General features: G+C 52.1%; 7 protein-coding genes across 7 annotated transcripts; 3 read left to right on the forward strand and 4 right to left on the reverse strand.

The window, feature by feature from the left end:
- Positions 1-162: 162 nt before the first annotated feature.
- CTAM01_15552 (guanyl-specific ribonuclease N1) lies at positions 163-852 on the reverse strand (the record flags this gene model as incomplete). The annotated part of the gene is made up of 2 exons (XM_060531549.1): positions 163-392; positions 528-852. The coding sequence occupies 2 exons, from the start codon at positions 850-852 to the stop codon at positions 163-165; spliced, it is 555 nt and encodes a 184-aa protein (XP_060373866.1).
- Positions 853-2,123: 1,271 nt separating this feature from the next.
- On the forward strand, positions 2,124-3,057 carry CTAM01_15553 (uncharacterized protein; the record flags this gene model as incomplete). Its single annotated transcript, XM_060531550.1, has 2 exons — positions 2,124-2,517; positions 2,609-3,057. The coding sequence occupies 2 exons, from the start codon at positions 2,124-2,126 to the stop codon at positions 3,055-3,057; spliced, it is 843 nt and encodes a 280-aa protein (XP_060373867.1).
- Positions 3,058-3,295: 238 nt separating this feature from the next.
- On the reverse strand, positions 3,296-8,819 carry CTAM01_15554 (ABC transporter; the record flags this gene model as incomplete). Its single annotated transcript, XM_060531551.1, has 14 exons — positions 3,296-3,512; positions 3,572-4,658; positions 4,720-4,784; positions 4,852-4,902; positions 4,969-5,040; positions 5,135-5,258; positions 5,341-5,700; positions 5,795-5,957; positions 6,023-6,762; positions 6,821-7,054; positions 7,121-7,400; positions 7,474-7,697; positions 7,785-8,095; positions 8,329-8,819. The coding sequence occupies 14 exons, from the start codon at positions 8,817-8,819 to the stop codon at positions 3,296-3,298; spliced, it is 4,419 nt and encodes a 1,472-aa protein (XP_060373868.1).
- Positions 8,820-9,729: 910 nt separating this feature from the next.
- CTAM01_15555 (uncharacterized protein) lies at positions 9,730-10,761 on the reverse strand (the record flags this gene model as incomplete). The annotated part of the gene is made up of 3 exons (XM_060531552.1): positions 9,730-10,172; positions 10,247-10,495; positions 10,587-10,761. The coding sequence occupies 3 exons, from the start codon at positions 10,759-10,761 to the stop codon at positions 9,730-9,732; spliced, it is 867 nt and encodes a 288-aa protein (XP_060373869.1).
- A 620-nt stretch (positions 10,762-11,381) lies between these two features.
- Positions 11,382-12,731, forward strand: CTAM01_15556 (C6 zinc finger domain-containing protein; the record flags this gene model as incomplete). The annotated part of the gene is made up of 2 exons (XM_060531553.1): positions 11,382-11,447; positions 11,529-12,731. 2 exons carry the CDS (start codon positions 11,382-11,384, stop codon positions 12,729-12,731), a joined length of 1,269 nt encoding a protein of 422 aa, XP_060373870.1.
- A 730-nt stretch (positions 12,732-13,461) lies between these two features.
- On the forward strand, positions 13,462-15,906 carry CTAM01_15557 (uncharacterized protein; the record flags this gene model as incomplete). The annotated part of the gene is made up of 3 exons (XM_060531554.1): positions 13,462-14,504; positions 15,055-15,782; positions 15,851-15,906. 3 exons carry the CDS (start codon positions 13,462-13,464, stop codon positions 15,904-15,906), a joined length of 1,827 nt encoding a protein of 608 aa, XP_060373871.1.
- A 653-nt stretch (positions 15,907-16,559) lies between these two features.
- On the reverse strand, positions 16,560-17,894 carry CTAM01_15558 (uncharacterized protein; the record flags this gene model as incomplete). The annotated part of the gene is made up of 5 exons (XM_060531555.1): positions 16,560-16,880; positions 16,946-17,276; positions 17,399-17,484; positions 17,570-17,732; positions 17,803-17,894. 5 exons carry the CDS (start codon positions 17,892-17,894, stop codon positions 16,560-16,562), a joined length of 993 nt encoding a protein of 330 aa, XP_060373872.1.
- Positions 17,895-18,467: the final 573 nt, after the last annotated feature.

The following is an 18,467-nucleotide window of genomic DNA, read 5'->3' on the forward strand; positions in this document are numbered from 1 at the left end:
TCTCTCTCATCCGGAGACGGCGCCCGATGAGGGCCAGACCAGAGTCTATACGTCGAGAGTTGGGTCGATCCGTTATTCCTCGGCCAGCGGCGTCATCATGTGCCCGTCTCTCACATTACCCTCGCTCGGCGTTTGTTTTCTCGCGTTGCGTGCCGAGTTCGATTAAGCAGTGAGTGCCAGAAGTGAGAGAATGGAGACAACAGCCCCGATCGAGCCGGACCCCTTGTAGCTCGACGCAGCAGATGTGCCATTGGCCGAAGACGACGACCTTGTCTGGTTGCAGGAGACGAAGCCGTTGCGCGATGCAGCGCCGGTGTGGGTCATGGCGCCGACATAGACACAGCTGCCCCGGTACGCCGGGTCGAACACAACACGGTCGGCTCCGGGCGCCCCTGCATGATGCAGCAATGTCAGTGCGTGTTCTCATGTTCGATGACGTGCCAAGAGCGGCGAAGGTGGCAGTTGAAATGCCAAGAAACCGGTTCCTGGGGAATGATGAGATGTTAGGGGATCCAAATGCGACTTACGTCCGCTGTAGTTTCCAGAAGTTATGATGGGGAACTCCTGGTAGGGGCCTGATGTGGCAAAGACGAGGTTCTCGCGGTTGTTGAAGCGGTGGGGGTACTGGCTGGTGCCGATTTGCTGGTTGGCGGCATAGAGACGGCAGCCTTCTGCAGTGGCGTCCTGGATTTGTCTCTTAGAGTACTTGTTGCTGCCGCAGGTGACGGTGCCGACGTCAGTTGTGCCCTGGCGCTTCTCGAGGGCCTGCTCGGGCTCGGGATTGGCGATGGGGCTCGCGGCGGCGGAGACGGCGCACAGGGCGAGGGTGAGGGCGGATTTGAAGGAGACCATTTTGGATGGCGTCGTTTAGTGGACTGGAATGGTGTGTGAGACGAGATTGATGTCGATGTGTCCGAGGACGTTGGGTGATGTGGTGTTTATGCGGGCCTACAACGTCTTTTCGAGACGTGACGAGAAATGGATGAGGACAAGGTGTGGCGTGAATCAAGTCAATAATCAAGGAGATGATGGGCCTCCCCGCGATTAAAAGTTGCGAATGCTTTATTGAGTTGACTGAAAGAATAAGGCGAGCGAAGAAAGGACACCAAAGCTGCCGAGAAACTTGGCCGGCGCGAGGAACCCGATTCCCGTGTGCCAAGTGTGGAAAATGCAATTAAATCCAGTCAATTTCAGCTCACATCGTCCCTTCCTACTCCGGGGCCAGGCCAGGCTAGGCGGTTCCTTTCCAACTCCCAAACGCTCCCAAACAGCTCAAAACTTTATTGGCCTTTTAGATTCTTTAGGTGTTTCCACGGCGTTTTCAGGTGAGCCGGGTCCAGAGACGGTGCTGGAACGAAAGGGAAAAGTCACGTGAAATCAGAGTTGGCACCAATCAAAGCTTGACAAAAAACATAAGCTTAATCTCGTGCCTGTTTTCCAGAGGCCGCCGTCCCCACTTGTTTGGGGGCGATTAGCTGGATGCTTTGGGTTCTTTGCAGCGCCAGGTCCTGGGCTGGAGGGCGGAAGGAGCCGATCAACCGAGACGAGATGCAGTTAGGTCCAATGGAAATAAATGCACATAATTCAGCTCGACGTGCCACACTTTGACCGGTCAAATAGACAGTCTTCAGACACAGCCACATGCATTTGATCGGATTGAGATACCTACCAAGAGTGAGTGCATGGCTTGCGTGTCTCGTCTTGTCCTTGCCCGCTGTGCCTTCTGTGGCTGCCCGGCCGGCTCCTGCCTCTCCTCTCCGTGCACGGTGCAACATGGCAGCCGAGAGCGGGGATTTCTTCCTTGTTTACTCGCTTACCTAAGGTTCTCACAGGCTCTGGCAGGTACGACTCGGAGTACGTACTGCATGCGCGACTCCCCGCTGACGACGTCAGTGAAGCTGCGTTGCCTCCACGTGGGCCGAGATTGGCCAAATTGGCCTCGTCCAGGCTTCCCACCTTCCCGTTGTGACATCGCCATAAAACGGCTACCAACACTAGCACCTCCACCACCGCCACACCTTCTGTCAACCTGTCAACATCGCAACCCCTCCACCTCTTGTTCAAATACCTCTAGAAAGCCATTTCTCTTTACTCGTCCTCATCCATTCTCACATATACCCAAGATGAGTAGCGTATTGCCGAAAACTGATGCGCCCAAGGTGGGCGTGAACGACGCCATTGCTGCGTTGCCCGCCTACAAGTCACTCAGCTCCTTCGTCAAGACCGAAGGGGCAACCGACAAGAAGGCACTCGAAAATACCGTTGACGAGTTCAGGGATTTGGCAAAGAAGTCCGAATCTCAGATCGAAGATTTTCTCTGGGACACATACAACGCCATCTTTGCCGTTGCGAAGCAGACCCCTCCAGAGAAACAAACCCCGCTCCTCGATTTCCTGCAACGCCTGCGCGAGACCACTGTCACAGCCTCGGATGGTCAGCCTCTGAAATTGAACAACCAAGTCGTCTGGAAGGATCTCCCCACCTTTGGATGGGTTGCCCGTGATCTGTGGAACTTCGGTGAGTACACCCACCACTTGCAGTAGCGGGTGTGCCATATAAATACCACTGTGCTATGTCAGACAAGAAAAGCCCTCACTAACGCACTTAGACACCTCCGACGCCTCCGCATCAGCAGAAGAAAAGGCAAGCTGGACAAACCTCTCCGCCTTCGCCGCCCAGCTCACCGCCCGCGCCGACCTTACCAACTCCCAAGACCCCTTTGATTTCTCCCTCTACGCCCTTTGGGCCCTGCGCGAGGCCTTCGAGGAAGACTTTGCTGCAGCGAGTGTAGAACGTAATTCTATTGCCACTAGGCTGGCTTACCAATGGCTGTCGTACGCCCCGGACGCGCTGCATGATTTGAGTGTCAAGGGACGCGACTTTGACGGCAAGTCTGGCAAGCCGGGGAGCAAGTTTGCGGATCGCGAGTGGAAGGGAATGAACGAGGCGAGGTATGGTGTCTGGGCCGATAGCATTACGTCGATATCGCAGACGGCTTCTGATGAGGAGGTGCGCGCCCTCGCTAAGGAGGCTGCCGCAAAGCTGAAGACTAAATAGGGGCGAACGGATCATGAACATGTCTTGGAGACAAATGGACTGAAACCGGGGAGAGAATGATACACACGAAAATAAGTATATATGTTCTGGTAATAAGAGCCCTTGCTCATCTATGGAAATGAATGCACAGATTTACACTGCAAGTCCCTTTTCGATAATTCTAGTTAGAACACAACGCTTGGCTCCTCTACTGCAACCCACCATCTTTGCGCAAGAGCCCGATGAAGACAGTAATCATTCAGCCTTCTTGAAGCTTCCACATCGCAGCAAACGTGCCTCCGTCCTCGAGCAACTTCTTGGGACTATCAAATTCGACAACCTTTCCATCCTGGAGCGTAACAACCTTATCAAAGTCCACGACAGCCCGTAGTCGGTGCGCGATAACGATGATTGTCCAGCCTTGGAACTCGCTGCCGACGAGATCGTGCACGATCTGTTCCGTGGCTTGATCGAGACTTTGGTAAATGTTAGCGTGCTTGACGCCTCAGAGTGAAGATAGAGAGCAAAGACTCACCTGCTTGTCGCTTCATCCAGCAGCAAGACACGACTGTCCCTCAAGATGGCCCTGGTCATGCAAAATAGCTGCTTCTGTCCTGCACTCAGCCAGTCAGTGTTCAGATCGGCCTCGAGACCTACTTTGTCTTCGAATAGAGCCTTCAGCCCCGTCTTCTCCAAAGCATTCCAGATGTTGGCATCGTCTTTGCAAGAGTTAAACGGGTCTAGGTTGAGACGAACAGGCCCGGGTAGGAAGAGCGGATCCTGTGGCAGCGCGACGAGAGTCTCTCGAAGCCGTGTGACGGGTACGCTGCGGATATCTACACCGTCTACCTCAATCACACCAGTAGATGGCTCGTGAAGTCGAAGCAGGAGCGCGAGAAGAGTAGACTTCCCGCTACCCGTTCGTCCGCAGATGGCTACCTTCTCGCCAGGCTCTATGGTGAGATTGACGTCGCTGAGAACCTGATAGTCATCGTACGCTGCCGACACGTCCCGCACGTCAATCCGCCCACTGGAAGGCCACTCTTCCTTCACCGCAGGATCCTCGTCATGATCTTCGTTCTCCTCAGATGGAGTCTCCGCCTCGAACTCCCTGATCCTCGCCACAGCACCCAAACTAGTCTCCAGCTGCGCCCAATAGTTCAACAACAGCGTCAACAGCTGTCCAAACGTCATGACGCTCACGAGCGCGACACCGAGCAATCCCGCGTCGACCCGGTCCCTCAACACAACAGCAGACGCCACCAACAACACCGCCAACGCCGCAACGACGAGGTTCAGTACTAGCAGAAGCCATTTTTGCAGACTTCCCATGGCGTAGAAGGCGCGCTGGGAGAGATCTAGCCGTTGTAGGTTCTGCGATTGCACGCGGGAGGTCCAGTGGGGTCCGAGGGCCCGGATGGTGATGAGGCCGGTGGCTGATGCGATGAAGTGCGAGAAGAGCGGGGATTTGGTCTCGAGGTCGAGCAGGCGGATTTGACGGGATGTTTGGAGATAGACTCGTTGGAGGAGGTAGAGAAGGAGGATGAGAATGGGGATGGAGAGGGACAGGGTTGGTGTGGCGAGGGTTGTTAGGGTTATGTCTGCTATTGCGAGGGTGAGGTCTGTTTATGGTGTTAGTTACCGGACTTGAGGAGATGGGAGGAACGAAAGTTGACTGCTTACTGTCAAAGGTTAGCATGAAGGCGAGAGGGAGGGGGAGGTCGACGAGATTCATGTCTTGGCTGAATCTGGATGGAGCATCAAGGTCAGCTGAGGGTCTAGATGGTACTGGAGGGAGAGTATAAGTAGGCTTACCGGTTAATAATAATGCCTGTATCGGTCTTGATGAAGAAAGACAGGGGCGCTCTGGCAACAGTTCAGACGTCAGATATCTTCATTCCAGTCAAAGAGGCAAAACAGAACAAATCTTACGAGAGAGCGGCTTTGAGGACGCTAAAGTGAAGCCCCTTAGCCGAGTGAGGAACAATGATAACGAGGAAGTAGCTTGAGAGCGGAACACAACTCTGTCAGTAACTCAAGTCCCGCCTCTATATAGGTGGGAATAGGTAGGAGGGATTTGACGAGGTATGGGACTCACTAGCACTCTATGGCGAGAGCCATTTCCGTTAAGGTGCCCCAGAGGATGTAGACGCCAACCCACAACCCTAGATTATCTTGTCCTCCTTTCTCGTTGGCAGCGACCCAGAATTTGACCCAGAGACCTGAGAATGAATTAATAATCTTCGAGAAAGCTCTAAGGCGAGACTAATAGCCGAGCGAAACGGAAGCTGGATGCGATCTTACGTTGCATGATTCTGCAGATTGTCTGAAAAACGACCATCACCACAAAAAGCCCAAAGGGTGTGATTCCCATTGACTTAATGTAATACAGGAGCGAACTCGTGTTCGCTGCGCCACGAGTCTTTATGTTGAGAGAGTCATCTGGCTTGCGAACCGCGGCAGCCTTGTCCTTCTTGTTGGCATGCTCTTGGATTTCTGCTTCTGCTTCTTCTGAATCGCTATTCTCGTGGTCACTCTTCTGGGTGACCTTAAGAGTACTGACGTAGCCTCCGGTCTTGTAGAGGTCTTCGTATAAGCCCATCTCCGGGATGATTCCGTCGCTGTTGAGGGAAATAATGTTGTCCGCAGCACGAAGCCATGAGGCTGTGGCCATCATTGACTATGTTAGTGTTTGCTCGTTCATACATCTTGATGGCAAAATATCAGGGGCACTGGAGCAGATATGAGGGTTATTCACCATTGTGCGTCGCAAAGATCACGGCCCTACCCTCCCCACGCAAGATTCCATCAGTGCCAAACAGGGCGCTGAAGCATTTCGAAGCCGTCTTAGAGTCGAGGCCTTTCAGGTTATCGTCCATGATGATGATTTGCTTTCCGCTGTAAACGGCTCTGGCAAGTGCCTATCGAAAATCGTCAATATCATGTTGCACCTGATCTCGAAAAAGGCTTGAGTGAATATACGTACAATCCGATGCTTTTGACCACCACTGAGAGCCGAGCCTGAGCTTCCAACTATGGTCTCGTCGCCCTGCGGGAGTAGATTGAGATCCTCTTCCAATTGGCATGCTCGAATAACCGTGCTGTAAAAGTCAGTCGTGTCGTGCGTAGCAACGCTACCGATGATGTTTTCCTTGATGCTCTGGTTTAGGATCCAGGGGTCTTGGTCGCAGTATGCCACGTCCGTTGAGCTTGCATACTCCACCGACCCTGAGGTACGGTAGGTTTCCCCCACGAGGGACTTGAGCAATGTAGATTTGCCGGAGCCGACGGGCCCGACGACAATTGTGAGACTCCCTGGGCGGATCTCGAGGTTTAGTGACTTGAGAATGGCTTGGTCTTTGTGCCAGCCGAAGGAACCGTTCGAGACTTTGATCAGGGGTCGGGCCTGGCTGTCGGTTTGCGACGGCTCGCTATTTCCGTTGCTTCCCTGCGCCGCGGTGGCTGGAGAGGGGTTTGACTTGAAGAGGCGATAATCCACCCGCTTCTCTTTGACGAGGTACTCCTGGATTCTGTCTATGCATCCGATGGCGGCTCCGAGGTTGTTTGGGATCATGACTAGCTCGGAGACGGGGTTGATCAGGATACCGAGGAGACTGAGTGATGTAAAAGCCTGGACTATGTTGAGCGGCTGACCGCCGGATAACTTTGAGATGATGCCAAAGGCGGCGAAGGTAATAGACGGAGTCATGATTGATGGAAATTGACCTGGTACATGTAGTTTTAGACATGCCGCCGCCCAGGGGTAACGGATTGCCTAACTTACCGATGAGAACGTTGAGAATCTGCACTCTTCTGAACCTCTTGGACTCATCCAGCTCGAAGTCTCGGAGACCTTGAATCTGGTCCTGGACTGTACTAGTCAGGCCGCTCATCTTGACGCCCTTAATTGAGCCGATGACTTCTGTGGTGATGCCAACACGCTTCTGGATCGCCTGCATCCACCTCCTCTGCCGCGGCGGGATCAACTGGCCCGTTCTGATGCCGGCCGACACACTGACTGTCAAATCTGTTAGACAAACACGAGGTTCAAGATATCAGAGCTGTCGGCAAATTATTGACTTACGAAGCGCAATGATGATAGGAGCAACGCTCACAGCCCCAAGCTGCTCGCTCATGATCCACATGGCGAACCCGAGCTGGATGAGATTAGGGACGATGGCGACGCACCACTGAGACGCCACCGTGATCCGCTCAACCTCGGTGCTCATCAACGCGACTGCCGCTTGGGAATTACCTGTCTCCGCGCGGAGGGTGAGCATGTTCTGGTAGATTATCGCAATGAGGGCGCCGCGGATGCGGGTAATGAGGCGATGGGTGAGTTGGCCAGACCATCTAGTAGAGATCTGTAAGTATCCGAGAGGCGTGTGGTTAGTCCTATGTTCTCAGCTGGCCAAAGTTCGGAATAGTGGCACGTACAGCTAGGCCGAGGTATGTGATGGCAAAGGCAGCGACGAGGGTTTGGCCGTAGGTAATGGGCTCGTCATTGTGATTTTGGATGTACCCAATTGTGGTTTGCACGAGAAGGGGCTGTGCTAGACCAAAAGCCACCATACCGATGCGCGGGATATGAATGAAGAGGAGCTCGGCTCGGAAGGCCTTGAGGACCGCTATGACTAAGGCGTGATTCTTGTCCTGGTCGACTATGGGATCATCAATTAGTACCAGGTGTCACTCAAGAAGCAGCACAATTATCAGGAGGAGATGAGGAGATGAGGAGATTTACGTACCATTCTTCCACGCTGAGGAAAGCCGCTCAAGCACCGCTTCTCCATCAAGGTCTCCATCAAGAGGATCAAGGTCTTCTGCTAAGAGATTCCTCTTCCACCCTAACCGCAGCAGAGGGTTGACCCATGTCGCGAAGCTCTTGCCAAAGATACCCGATGTCTCCTCTCGGGAGACCCGACGAGCAGGTATGGCGAGGATGACTGGCTTTGACACAGATTCGGCCGCGAGTAAGAGTACCTTGAGGATGACTTGGACTGTCAAGAGCAGGGCGATATATCCCTCGTTATTTTGTGGTGATAGATGCCAAGCCGTTCTCACGCGAGCTGCGTCGAGAAATATGGTTATTAGTAGGAAAAGCTGGAGGAGGGCTGATGGAGCGAGTGATTTGCGGTGCTCTTGATCCGATAGCAATGTGAAGAGAATGCTCGTCGTAACCGACAAGATCCAAGAAGCAAGATTGACACTAAATTGACTCTGACGGTCTCTTTCAAGGGCGGCTCTCATTAATAAGATGATTTGGAATGCCATGAGAGCCTGCCATAGGACCTATTGCCGTAAATTAGCCTCGTCGACTCTACCAACTCAGATCTATCGGAACATGCCTGTTTGAGCGTGAGAAGACCTGACCCTTGGCCCATCCACGCGTCGCTCTGCTGCCCAGCATATCTGACGATGCCAGAAGTCAAAAAAACAGCGATTGGTACGATGACGATTGAGGCGGGTGCAATCAAAAGTAAAAGGAGGCTTAAAGCGATGTGGCTAACCAGGTTAGCCACTGGGCGGATGTGTCCATGTGAGACCACTGCTCTAGCCTGGAGCTGGTGTCGACGATGAAGCCCCGAAACCAATGCGATTGAGCAAGGAATGATGGAGAAGATGATTTCCTCAAGGAGAGGACTGAGGTCATAGCCTTGATAGCACAGCACGGAGCTCCACGGTGAATCATCGGAACAGGCAAATGCGTCGTTCGGGATGACCTGTTGGCTGTGTCTAAGCTCCATGGTCGTTGCGGATGGTGTGAACATCAGAGAGTTCATCGCAGGCTCAAGCGACAGAATCGCCGGTCGCTGAGTATTCTTATGAAGCGATTGCGGCTCGATTTGCTTCGACGTTTACCGCCTCGCTGATAGTCCACCACATTCGACAGTAAGATGTCGCGCCCAAGAATGACTGACCACCGCGAGACCGCGACGACCCGACAAAAGTCCCCTTTGGCGAAGGATTCGCAGCAGGGCAGTCTCGAACTTGTAAGACTGGGACAGAGACCCCGGACAATCGGGAGTAGCCGGTCTTAACGTTCCCCAAGCATGTTTCTCGGCGCTTTAGGCTGACGGTTCACCTGCCTGAAGGAGCCTAATTGGCACTCGTATAGTGATCCTCCCCCGAAAAGATTTCCCTGTCAGCAGACGATAACATCGGGAAGAGACGGACTTCCAGATGGCGTCAGGCTCACATATGTCACTCGATGGATTGCTTCCCTGATGAGAGGATTTAGAGTGCTGGTGTCTCTGGGACGAGGAATTTCAATCTTGAACGACTTTGCTGGAGTCGACACGGATAAACACGCTGAAAGGGCGAGGAACAATCGATGAGGTGTATGGTCCTTGAGGGGTAAGCCACCCACCCCTGGCTGATTGTTGCTGTGCCGCAACCACACAGCAAAACGGAATGAGTTGACTTGACGAGCCTACGAGACTTCTTCGGGTCGTGAGAGAAAACTGTATGAACATAAAATAACCCAAGACTGCAGTTCAAGGGTCCAAGTAGAAGGTAATGATCCGTGTCTATCAAACTCAAGTCCCACATGTGATGTCAATTGCTAAGATTCTGAACGTTTTTGCTGAACCGCTCGATGTCCACGAAAATCCCCCGCTTTCACGAGCGTTCAGTATCATGGTCTCCGCCGTTGACCCAAGCTCAGCGCCAGGGAGCAGGTAACTACAGCACCTAAGTAAACGTCTGCAAATCAAGAGGCACGCTACTCTCCGAGATGGCCGTCAACTTGTTCTCTGTCTGTATAATGGTACCCGGATGGAACACATTAAACACGGCAGCAACAAGGAACATCAGCGCCGCATCGAAGACGTAAATGTACACCTCGCTTGCCATCAGCGCTCCGTTGCTACCAGTTACGTACTCGGCAACCCTGAACACCGAACGGATCATGATCAGAAGACTTGCGCCATACAAAATCCAGAGGAACGGTCTCCAGCGCAAGGAGGCAGAGTTGCAGGGATCAGTGGGGTTTTGGTTGATGCGATAGTGGAAGAGACAGGTGACGACGATAAAGCCTCCGAAGAAGAGGATTTGAACTGCGAGGCCGGCGATAATGATGTTCTCCCCAAGGTCGACGTCGGATAGGGATTTTGCTCTAGACAGGATTGCACCGCCTATTCAAGGTATGTATTAGCCCGACTACCCGCGGGTCTGAAGTCTCTTATTAAAGAGATGGAGAGGAACACACCTGCGCCCTGCGTCACGAAAGAAATCACGTCGCCTAAGACGAAGAGTTTGGTCAACCACTTTGTTCTGATCAAAGCCAGGTGCTCGGCCTCAAGGAAGCGAATGAGACGGCCCAGGACCATGTAGATAGACGCAGCAAGGAGCGCGGGCCCGAGAAGGAGCGTCAGGCTCTGGATCGTGTACGAGGTCGTCGACCAGTTCGGGGTTTCTGTTGCGGATAATGCACGGCCTATGTAGCCCACGATTTCAACTGTGAAATTGGAATATCAATAAGTGAAAGGTATTTCTATCGCAAGATGCGCCCATGGAGCCATGGATCTGTGTCGATAAGCGTCACTTACAGCAGCAGCCAATCAAGAAGGGAACAAAGTACCAGGCCCGCAGTTTGATCATCTGAAAAAGGTGCAGCGCGGATGAAATGCCGAAGAGGGCGATGAAGATGCATGCTGCCGGAAGAGAAGGGTCGTAGTGGTAGAAGACGAACTCGCCGGGGCTGTTATCTGTTGGTGAGTCCATGGTTGGGTGACCTCGAAGATGAAGTATAGACTTTTTTTCAGACAGTGAAGCACTCTTCTATGGTGTCTTTGACGAGAAACCGAAGTTGTTGCAATAATAGGTATTTTCCTGGATAAAGTAATGGAAATTTGGCATGATGTTCCACCTCATGGTTATATAAACATCGCGTTGCTAGTAGCATATCCTTCCTTGGCTTCGATGACCTATCAACGATTTTTCTGATATCGATATCTCTTCCCGCAGGCTCTTCGTAAACATCATTGAGGCTATGCTTGCTGTTCTGTCGATATTAATATCTCATGTCTTGAAGTTGTCAATCTCTTGGCTTAAGTCTTGGCTGATGTTCGAATGACTGGTGGCCCTTGCGTCGAATACGTGTAAGTTTAGCACTGACTAGGTTTTGTCGCGGGTGTTGATTCACCCACTGTCTAAGCTTAGAAAGTCCGCGGCTCTTAGAAATCAAATCTCCGCAACCCAGTCTGCACACTAAGGATAGATAAATATGTATGAGCGGTCGATCGGCTTCGGATTCGGGCGCCCCAGTCCATTATCTCTGCAGTCTCGAGTCGATAATCGAAAGAAACCGGCCCAGTTAGTTGTGTCCCTCGCCTCTGCCCAATATGCCGCGAATTGGACACAAAAAGTCCCGTAACGGTTGTTCCAACTGTAAACAGAGAAAGGTCAAGGTGCGTCGGGCTATGGTCTTGTCTCCGCTTTGTTCCACCTCTTCCCACCAAGAAGACAACCCAAGGCTAACATAGCTTCAGTGCGATGAGAATCGACCTTGTGGCGCATGCGTCAGACTACAGATCGAGTGTAGCCTGGCGCCATCTTCAATTCAAGATGGCTCGCAAATCCGCGCCTCTGCTCTAGATGGCCACGGAGACGACTCGTCGACCATCTCATCCAAGAGCACCCCACCAGGAGGAGCCTCATCGAAAACACCCCCGCCCTCTTTAGGGGCAGACTTCCCCGTCGGACCCGTGACCGAAAACGCCTACCCCTGGATGATGGATCTCGGCTTGATGAACCACTTCACCTCAGTAACCTCCGCAACCTTACCCGGTGCCAACCTTCACACCTGGCGCGATAAGGTTCCGGCAGTGGCAGCGGACTCGCCCTACCTCATGCATCAGATCCTCGCAGTCTCCGCCTTTCACCTCGCAACCATGGAACCACTTGGATCTTTCTTCACGCGAGCTCATATGCAGCAACAACAACAGCGTCAGGAGAAACTATCTTTGGCGTTACAGCACCAACACCATGCAATTCGTGGAGTTCAGGCTGAGATTTCGCACGTCACGCCTGCGAACTGCGACGCTCTCTTCGCTGCTTCGTCATTACTCTTTATTGGCGCCTTCGCTGCCTCTGGTCCAACGCTTCATAGTCCCTTCCGGCAACTAGAAGTTGATGACATCTTGGAGGTCTTTACCCTCATCCGCGGTGTCAGCAGTGTCATGGCCTCGGCTAGGGAGAATGTGCGACATGGCATATTGAAGGACTTCATGCAATGCAATCCGTATCTAGGCGGCAACGAGTTACTAACATTGCTGCAAGAGAACATCTCGCGAATCGAGTGTGGATTGGATCAGCAAAACGTTAGTCCGGAGATTAAGAATGTCATCAGCGAGACAATCTCGGGCTTCCGGGATAGCATTGAACGGGCATCTTCTATCACTCCCGAGTTGAACGTTGCCGTGTCTTGGCCCATGGTTTTGCGTGAAAACTTCATGGCCTTACTTGTTGTCAGAGACCCTGCGTCTTTAGTCATTCTTGCGCATTATTGTACCGTCCTTCATGCAGCGGGATCTCAATTTTGGTTCATGAAAGCGTGGGGACGTCACCTGCTTGCCGCAATAACTAGATCTCTTCCGCCAAGTTGGCGCAATGAGATAAAGTGGCCAGAAGACTATGTTAACCCAAGGCTAGCTAGTCAAAACGGAGATATCCCTCTGACGAGTGTTAAATGAGGCGGAGAACCGAATCAACCCGTGGTCATTCTTCGATTTAGGTATATCAGCTGATTTCATTTCCTACCATGACCTTGATAGCCATCTATATTCTCAAATAGAAGCTTTACGTACCTTGTTCCTCGTACCCCGCTGGTTGCCTAAATCAAGACACGGTATGATTACAAATGTCGAAAATGGATAGTACTAGACTTAAGAGACCAAGAGACATAGGAATCATCGTGCGCAATCTGGCGTGAGAGGCAATTCATGGAGACTTACAAATTGCTCCGTTGCCAAGAATCAGTATCAATCCGAACCCGAAACAAAAGGCGGTTTACCTTACATCAAGATGTCATCTACGACAGCAGTCTTCTTTGCGCATGGCTTCCATTACGGCCACACGGACAGTTCAAAGTTCCCGAGACCACAGTAATTTGATCATCTTGCTTGGAGTCCAGCTTTTTCGCTCTCAATAATACCATGTCTGCTGTAGTTCCTTGAGGCTGTGCTGCTGAAGACAGCCATTCACTCCTGATGGAGCACCTTGGCGCTCGTTACGACCATATGATGAGAAAATGAGTTGGATTTCATGATGTTGATACCCAGGGGAAGGGGTGACGAATTTGTATAAAGCCAGAGAGCTAATCTCGATCATTCTTCAAAACCGTCATCACATCAGACATCTTGACTTGAAGACATCACATTTTAATTATCCACATTGAACCTATCTCTACCTTATCACTTCATCATGTTGACAAAGCACCTCGCCTCTTGTCTCGCTCTGCTGCCACTCCTCAGTGGACAGTCAGCTGCCGCCCCTGCGCCCTCCAAGTGCACCTTAGCAACCACCGAGACGTGGGAAGTACTCAAACCCTTGGTCGGCGGTCCTCGCCAGGAGCACGCCGCCGTGGCTCTCGGCGATAGTATCTACGTTGTTGCCGGCATCGAACCCGACGCAAGCCAGCCGACTGGTGTCTCCACAATTGACTCTGTGGAGGTGTACAACGTTCCCAAAGACGAGTGGTCCTTCGTCGCGCCCCTCCCGATCCCTATGAACCACGCCAATGCCGCTGCGGCCAACGGCAAGATCTACATTCTCGGCGGACTCTCCGGCGGTGCGGCCTTCCGCGCGCTTCCAAACTGCTACGAGTATGATCCTGAGACCAACACGTGGACTGAGCTCCCTCCCATGCCCAATGGCACGGAGAGGGGCAGTTCCATCCTTGGTGTCACTGGCGATAGGATTATTGTTGCCGGCGGCATCAGTCTGCTCGAGCTCGGAGAAGATGGGCTCCAAGAGACTGTCGATACTGTCTCGTCTTACAATTTTATCACAAAGGAATGGGAGCCATTACCTAGTCTACCTGAAGGCCGCGAGCACGCCGGGGGTGGCGTCATCGGAAACAACTTTTACGTCGTCGGCGGCCGTTTCCGTAGCCAGACGGCAGTCCGCGACACAGTTTACGTCCTCGATCTCAAGACGCTCAAGTGGAGCGAGCGAGCGCGAATGCCTACCCCTCGAGGTGGTGTCTCAGTGGCTATTGTCGGGCAACGAATCTACACCTTTGGGGGCGAAGGAAATCTGGATCCGGAGGCTGGTTTCGTGTTTAACGAAACGGAGGTGTACGACACGCGCACCAACTCCTGGGAGAAGCTTCAGCCGATGAACACCCCTCGTCACGGCATGGCGGCTGTTGCGTACAATGGAAGTGTCTACACGCCCGGTGGTGGCATTCGCGACTTTGGCATCGTTGATAACATGGAGGTTCTTCACCCCAACACACTTAGCTGGTAGAGGAGATAAAGTCGGAGTAAGCGTGTTGACGAGGTTTAGCCTCCCTTCAGGGGTATTAGTAAGTAGATCTCGCTTCGTCGGAGACTCGCCGGGGGAAGTTGGCAGTTTCTTAGCTAGCTATCAATCGCATTCCTCTTTTCTCAAAACTCCGCCGGTTGTCCATGAAGACCAAAAGATGCCCAATTCTATTTCGTCTAGTGGTTCAGGCACAGAGGGTGTGAGGCCCCTGCAAACAAGCTTTCCAACCAGGGGTCAATCCGAACCCGAGATAACTTTAAATGACCCCTGTAATCCGACGGACTAGGTGCGGACTTCCTTTGACGCTCACAGCATCCGTATCGAGATCAGTTGCAATGATATATGAATTAATACCTGGCACTTGAGGCTGGTTGACGATCTTCAATCTTCTGTTAAGACTTTCTCTCAAGCATTACCTTTTTACGTTCCCTGCAGGGTTATCTGACTTGAAACCAAGTTATAACGCACAACTTCCGCCGCACACCTCCCTTCGATTCTGCCAGTGAAGATACAAGCTTGGCAATACAGCTCCATCAAGGAGACACTAGAAAACTCCCTCACTCTCAACGAAAACGCGATCCCACCAGATGCATCATCGCTCTCCAAAGACCATGTCCTCATCGAAGTCATCTCAGCGGGCATCAACCCCGTTGAGTACAAGCTGCCCGAGATCCCAGTCTTTGGCAAGTTCATGCTCCAGCCGGACACCAGTCCAGGCTCAGACTTTTGTGGCCGAATCCGTTCCAAAAACGGTGCCGACGGATTCTCCGAGGGTCAGGTTGTCTTCGGGGCCTTGAGCATCGGGACCAAGCTCCCGCGGTTTGGTAGTCTGGGTCAGCTCCTCGTCGCTCCCTCCTCCAACATTGCGCCGCTCCCTATGGGCGTCGACCACGACGATGCAGCTGCTATAGGCACCGCTGGGTTGACGGCGTTTCAATCTCTTCCAAAAGAGTCGTTGAAGCCAGGGTCTAAAGTCTTTATCAACGGTGGAAGTGGCGGTGTTGGTTCCTTCACTATCCAGTTCGCAAAGGCTGCCGGTGCCTATGTGGTCGCATCTTGTTCGACGGCAAAGGTCGATCTTTGCAAACGTCTCGGGGCTGATGAAGTTATCGACTACCGCAAACTCAACGTTGTTACCGAACTCAAGAGAAAGGGGAGTGTTTTCGATATCGCTGTAGACAATGTTGGCAGCACAGAGGGCTTGTACGAAAGCTGCTCGCATTTCCTCAAGTCAGAGGGAGTGTTCGTGCAGGTTGGTATGTCAAAGTCGATGGTAGGTATGTTGCGGAGAAGCCTGTTGCCAGGTTTCTTCAGTAGTGGTAAGAGGAAGTTTCAATCCGTGAGGGTAACGCCGAGCCAAGAGGATCTGAGCTCAATTAGCAGGTTGATAGTAGAGGGAAAAGTACGAGTGTTGATTGATGAAAAATTTGAGTGGCGCGACGCACCAAGAGCATATGCGAAGCTTAGGGAAGGACGTACAACGGGGAAGATTATCGTTCATGTCAACAAGACTTGAGAAGCAAGTTCTGTCATTGTTGGTTATTATCTAGGATCTGCCTCAAACAATCGCATAATCACACTTAAGCTTGGGAATTCCGGAATCCTGTCTCCATTGTACTTGATCACTCTTATAATACCTTATCGTTACGTACAGCGTTTATGACATGGGGAACATCTCATGGTACGGATGTCCGCCGTGAGACACTCGCCATGAATATTCTTGGATTCTTTCCTCTCGCAAGGGTCGAAAGCAGGCGAAAGCCTCTAAGGATCAACCGATCAAAGAACGAAAGTTCAGCAGTAATAATAGTCTGGCATGGGAATTGGGTATAAGAATTTTCCATTGAAGCAACGCAGTCTATATAATATCCATCCGCCCATATTAAATGTAGATGCAATTTTCGCTCAGCCCAAAGCGGAAACTATCGCAATTCTCTCATCAACACCTCCATAGAACCTGTCTAATTAGAGTCTAACTCCAAACGAGAAGCTAAGACAAGTTGCTCTCGATACAGACCTCACTACGTGTAATCTCACTGGTACTCGATGCAGATGGCATCGCTCTTGATGTCCATAACCTCAGCAATGGTGATGTTCTCGGCAATACCAGCCATCAACATGACATGGTTGAGCGTGGTCTCATTGCCATTGTCATTGAAGTAGGGAAGGAATGCGTTGACACCGAGGGAGGAGGGCTGCACGCTAGACCAGAAGAATCCCTGAGCGACGTTATTACCGCCAATATCAGTCAGACGGGACTCGTTCTGAGCCTGCCACTGCCACCAGAGACGGTCCAGGTTGGTGTGGTGGAGGAAAAAGAGCGGGTCGCCGGGTGAGAGCGAGGGGTCGTCCATCTGAGGGATGCCATTAGTCTCATGGCAGAAAAGGTGCGCATTGTGAGAATGGAGCAGTTGCTTACAGTACCGCCGATGGCGTAGTGGCCACCAGTGTGAGGGGAGGCACCCAAGCAGTTGTTCAGGTTCACATAGTCCTCCAGAGCCATGCATGCATCGATAATCTTCTGAGCGACCTGATCGTACTCCTTCTGCTTGAAGTCACGGCTCAGGCAGACAGGGGCAACACGGTTGAGCTCGGTGTCGAGAGTCAGTCTGACATTGGTGTAGGGTCCATCAACAACGCAGCCGTTCGCGTCAAGGGAAGCGGAGCCAAAGCCGGCCGTGGCGCTGGCGTTCAGGATGCTCGCGTTCTCCAAGGGCAGGACGGCTTGCTCAGCCTGTTCGTCCCAGTATCTGTATGTGGCCCACTCGTTAGTAACAGTATCACCCAGGTATGGTTATGATGCATCTATGTCAAGCCCATAGAAGAGCCTTTAATGCAAAAGGGATGAAGTGGCTTGTAATGAGTCACTTACGGCATGGGGCCAGTGTAGCCGCACTCATCCCGGAGGAGCTTCTCCTGGACTGTCATGTACCAACGGTGCCAAGGGAAGAAGGCGCCCTAAACAACAAATTCTGCATTAGCCTTCGTTTTTGATCGTGTACTCGCCTAATTCACTCGACGCTTAATGGGCCTTAACACTTACGACAGAGTGAACAAACTGAGCCTGAGAGACGTGGGCAGCCTGGAGTTCTTCCCAGCGAGTCGTGGAGCCAGCATACCCGGTCTTGGCAGGAGCCTGGGCAGGGTCCATCAAGCAAAGGGTCGCGCTAATGTACGAGGTCTTCTCATCGTCAGTCAGGGCGGACCTGTTGGATTCGTGTTAGCGAACTTCCTCTCCATAGCCTCGTTCTCTCAGGTGAAGAGGGCGGCACCAACCAAGATTTGCGGACGGAAGGATTAGTGCAGGCTGCTAGAACCCCCTGAGAGGCAGCCAGAATGGTGATGGCTGTGGACAAGAGGGAGGGCATCTTTGCTAGTGGGCGAATATCTTCTAACTTTAAAGAGATAAAAAAGAGTGACTGTAGAGAATGACTTGTAGTAAAAGAACGAGTGATAATTACTTAGTGGCAATCGTAGTAAAGACTGTGAACTTGCCCGGAAAAGAGACATCCACTTCTTGGGACAGATGAACATCTATTTATCTAGACCAGATTCTACCTAGTATACAGACTTTATGGAGGCATTCAGTTTACCTGGATCATTTCTGGCCAAGAATAAGCTGCCCGGCAGTCAGCCTCCATTCGAACTTGCTGTGGTTGCGTACCTGAGCATGGCGCAATACGCCAAGTCGGTTAAGGCCGACCGAGACCCCCGTGCTGCATAAGGTAGAGCATCCATTACCCCCACCGAGGCACATCTCCTTACCCGCGCTTCTAGCTGCATTCCACTAGGGGACAGAGATAAGGCCTTCTGGGGATGTTATTCCATCACTTAGAATGCTACATTACACGAGTCGCTGTCCTGATCTAAAGTCTAGGACGCGTAGTCCGATGCTGAGTATAGACTAGTGCGGCTCAGGTTTAGATCGATATGGCAAGCAC

The sequence above is a fragment of the Colletotrichum tamarilloi genome (assembly GCF_030869305.1).
Source record: "Colletotrichum tamarilloi strain Tom-12 chromosome Unknown Scaffold_167.1, whole genome shotgun sequence".
NCBI classification, from domain to species: domain Eukaryota; kingdom Fungi; phylum Ascomycota; class Sordariomycetes; order Glomerellales; family Glomerellaceae; genus Colletotrichum; species Colletotrichum tamarilloi.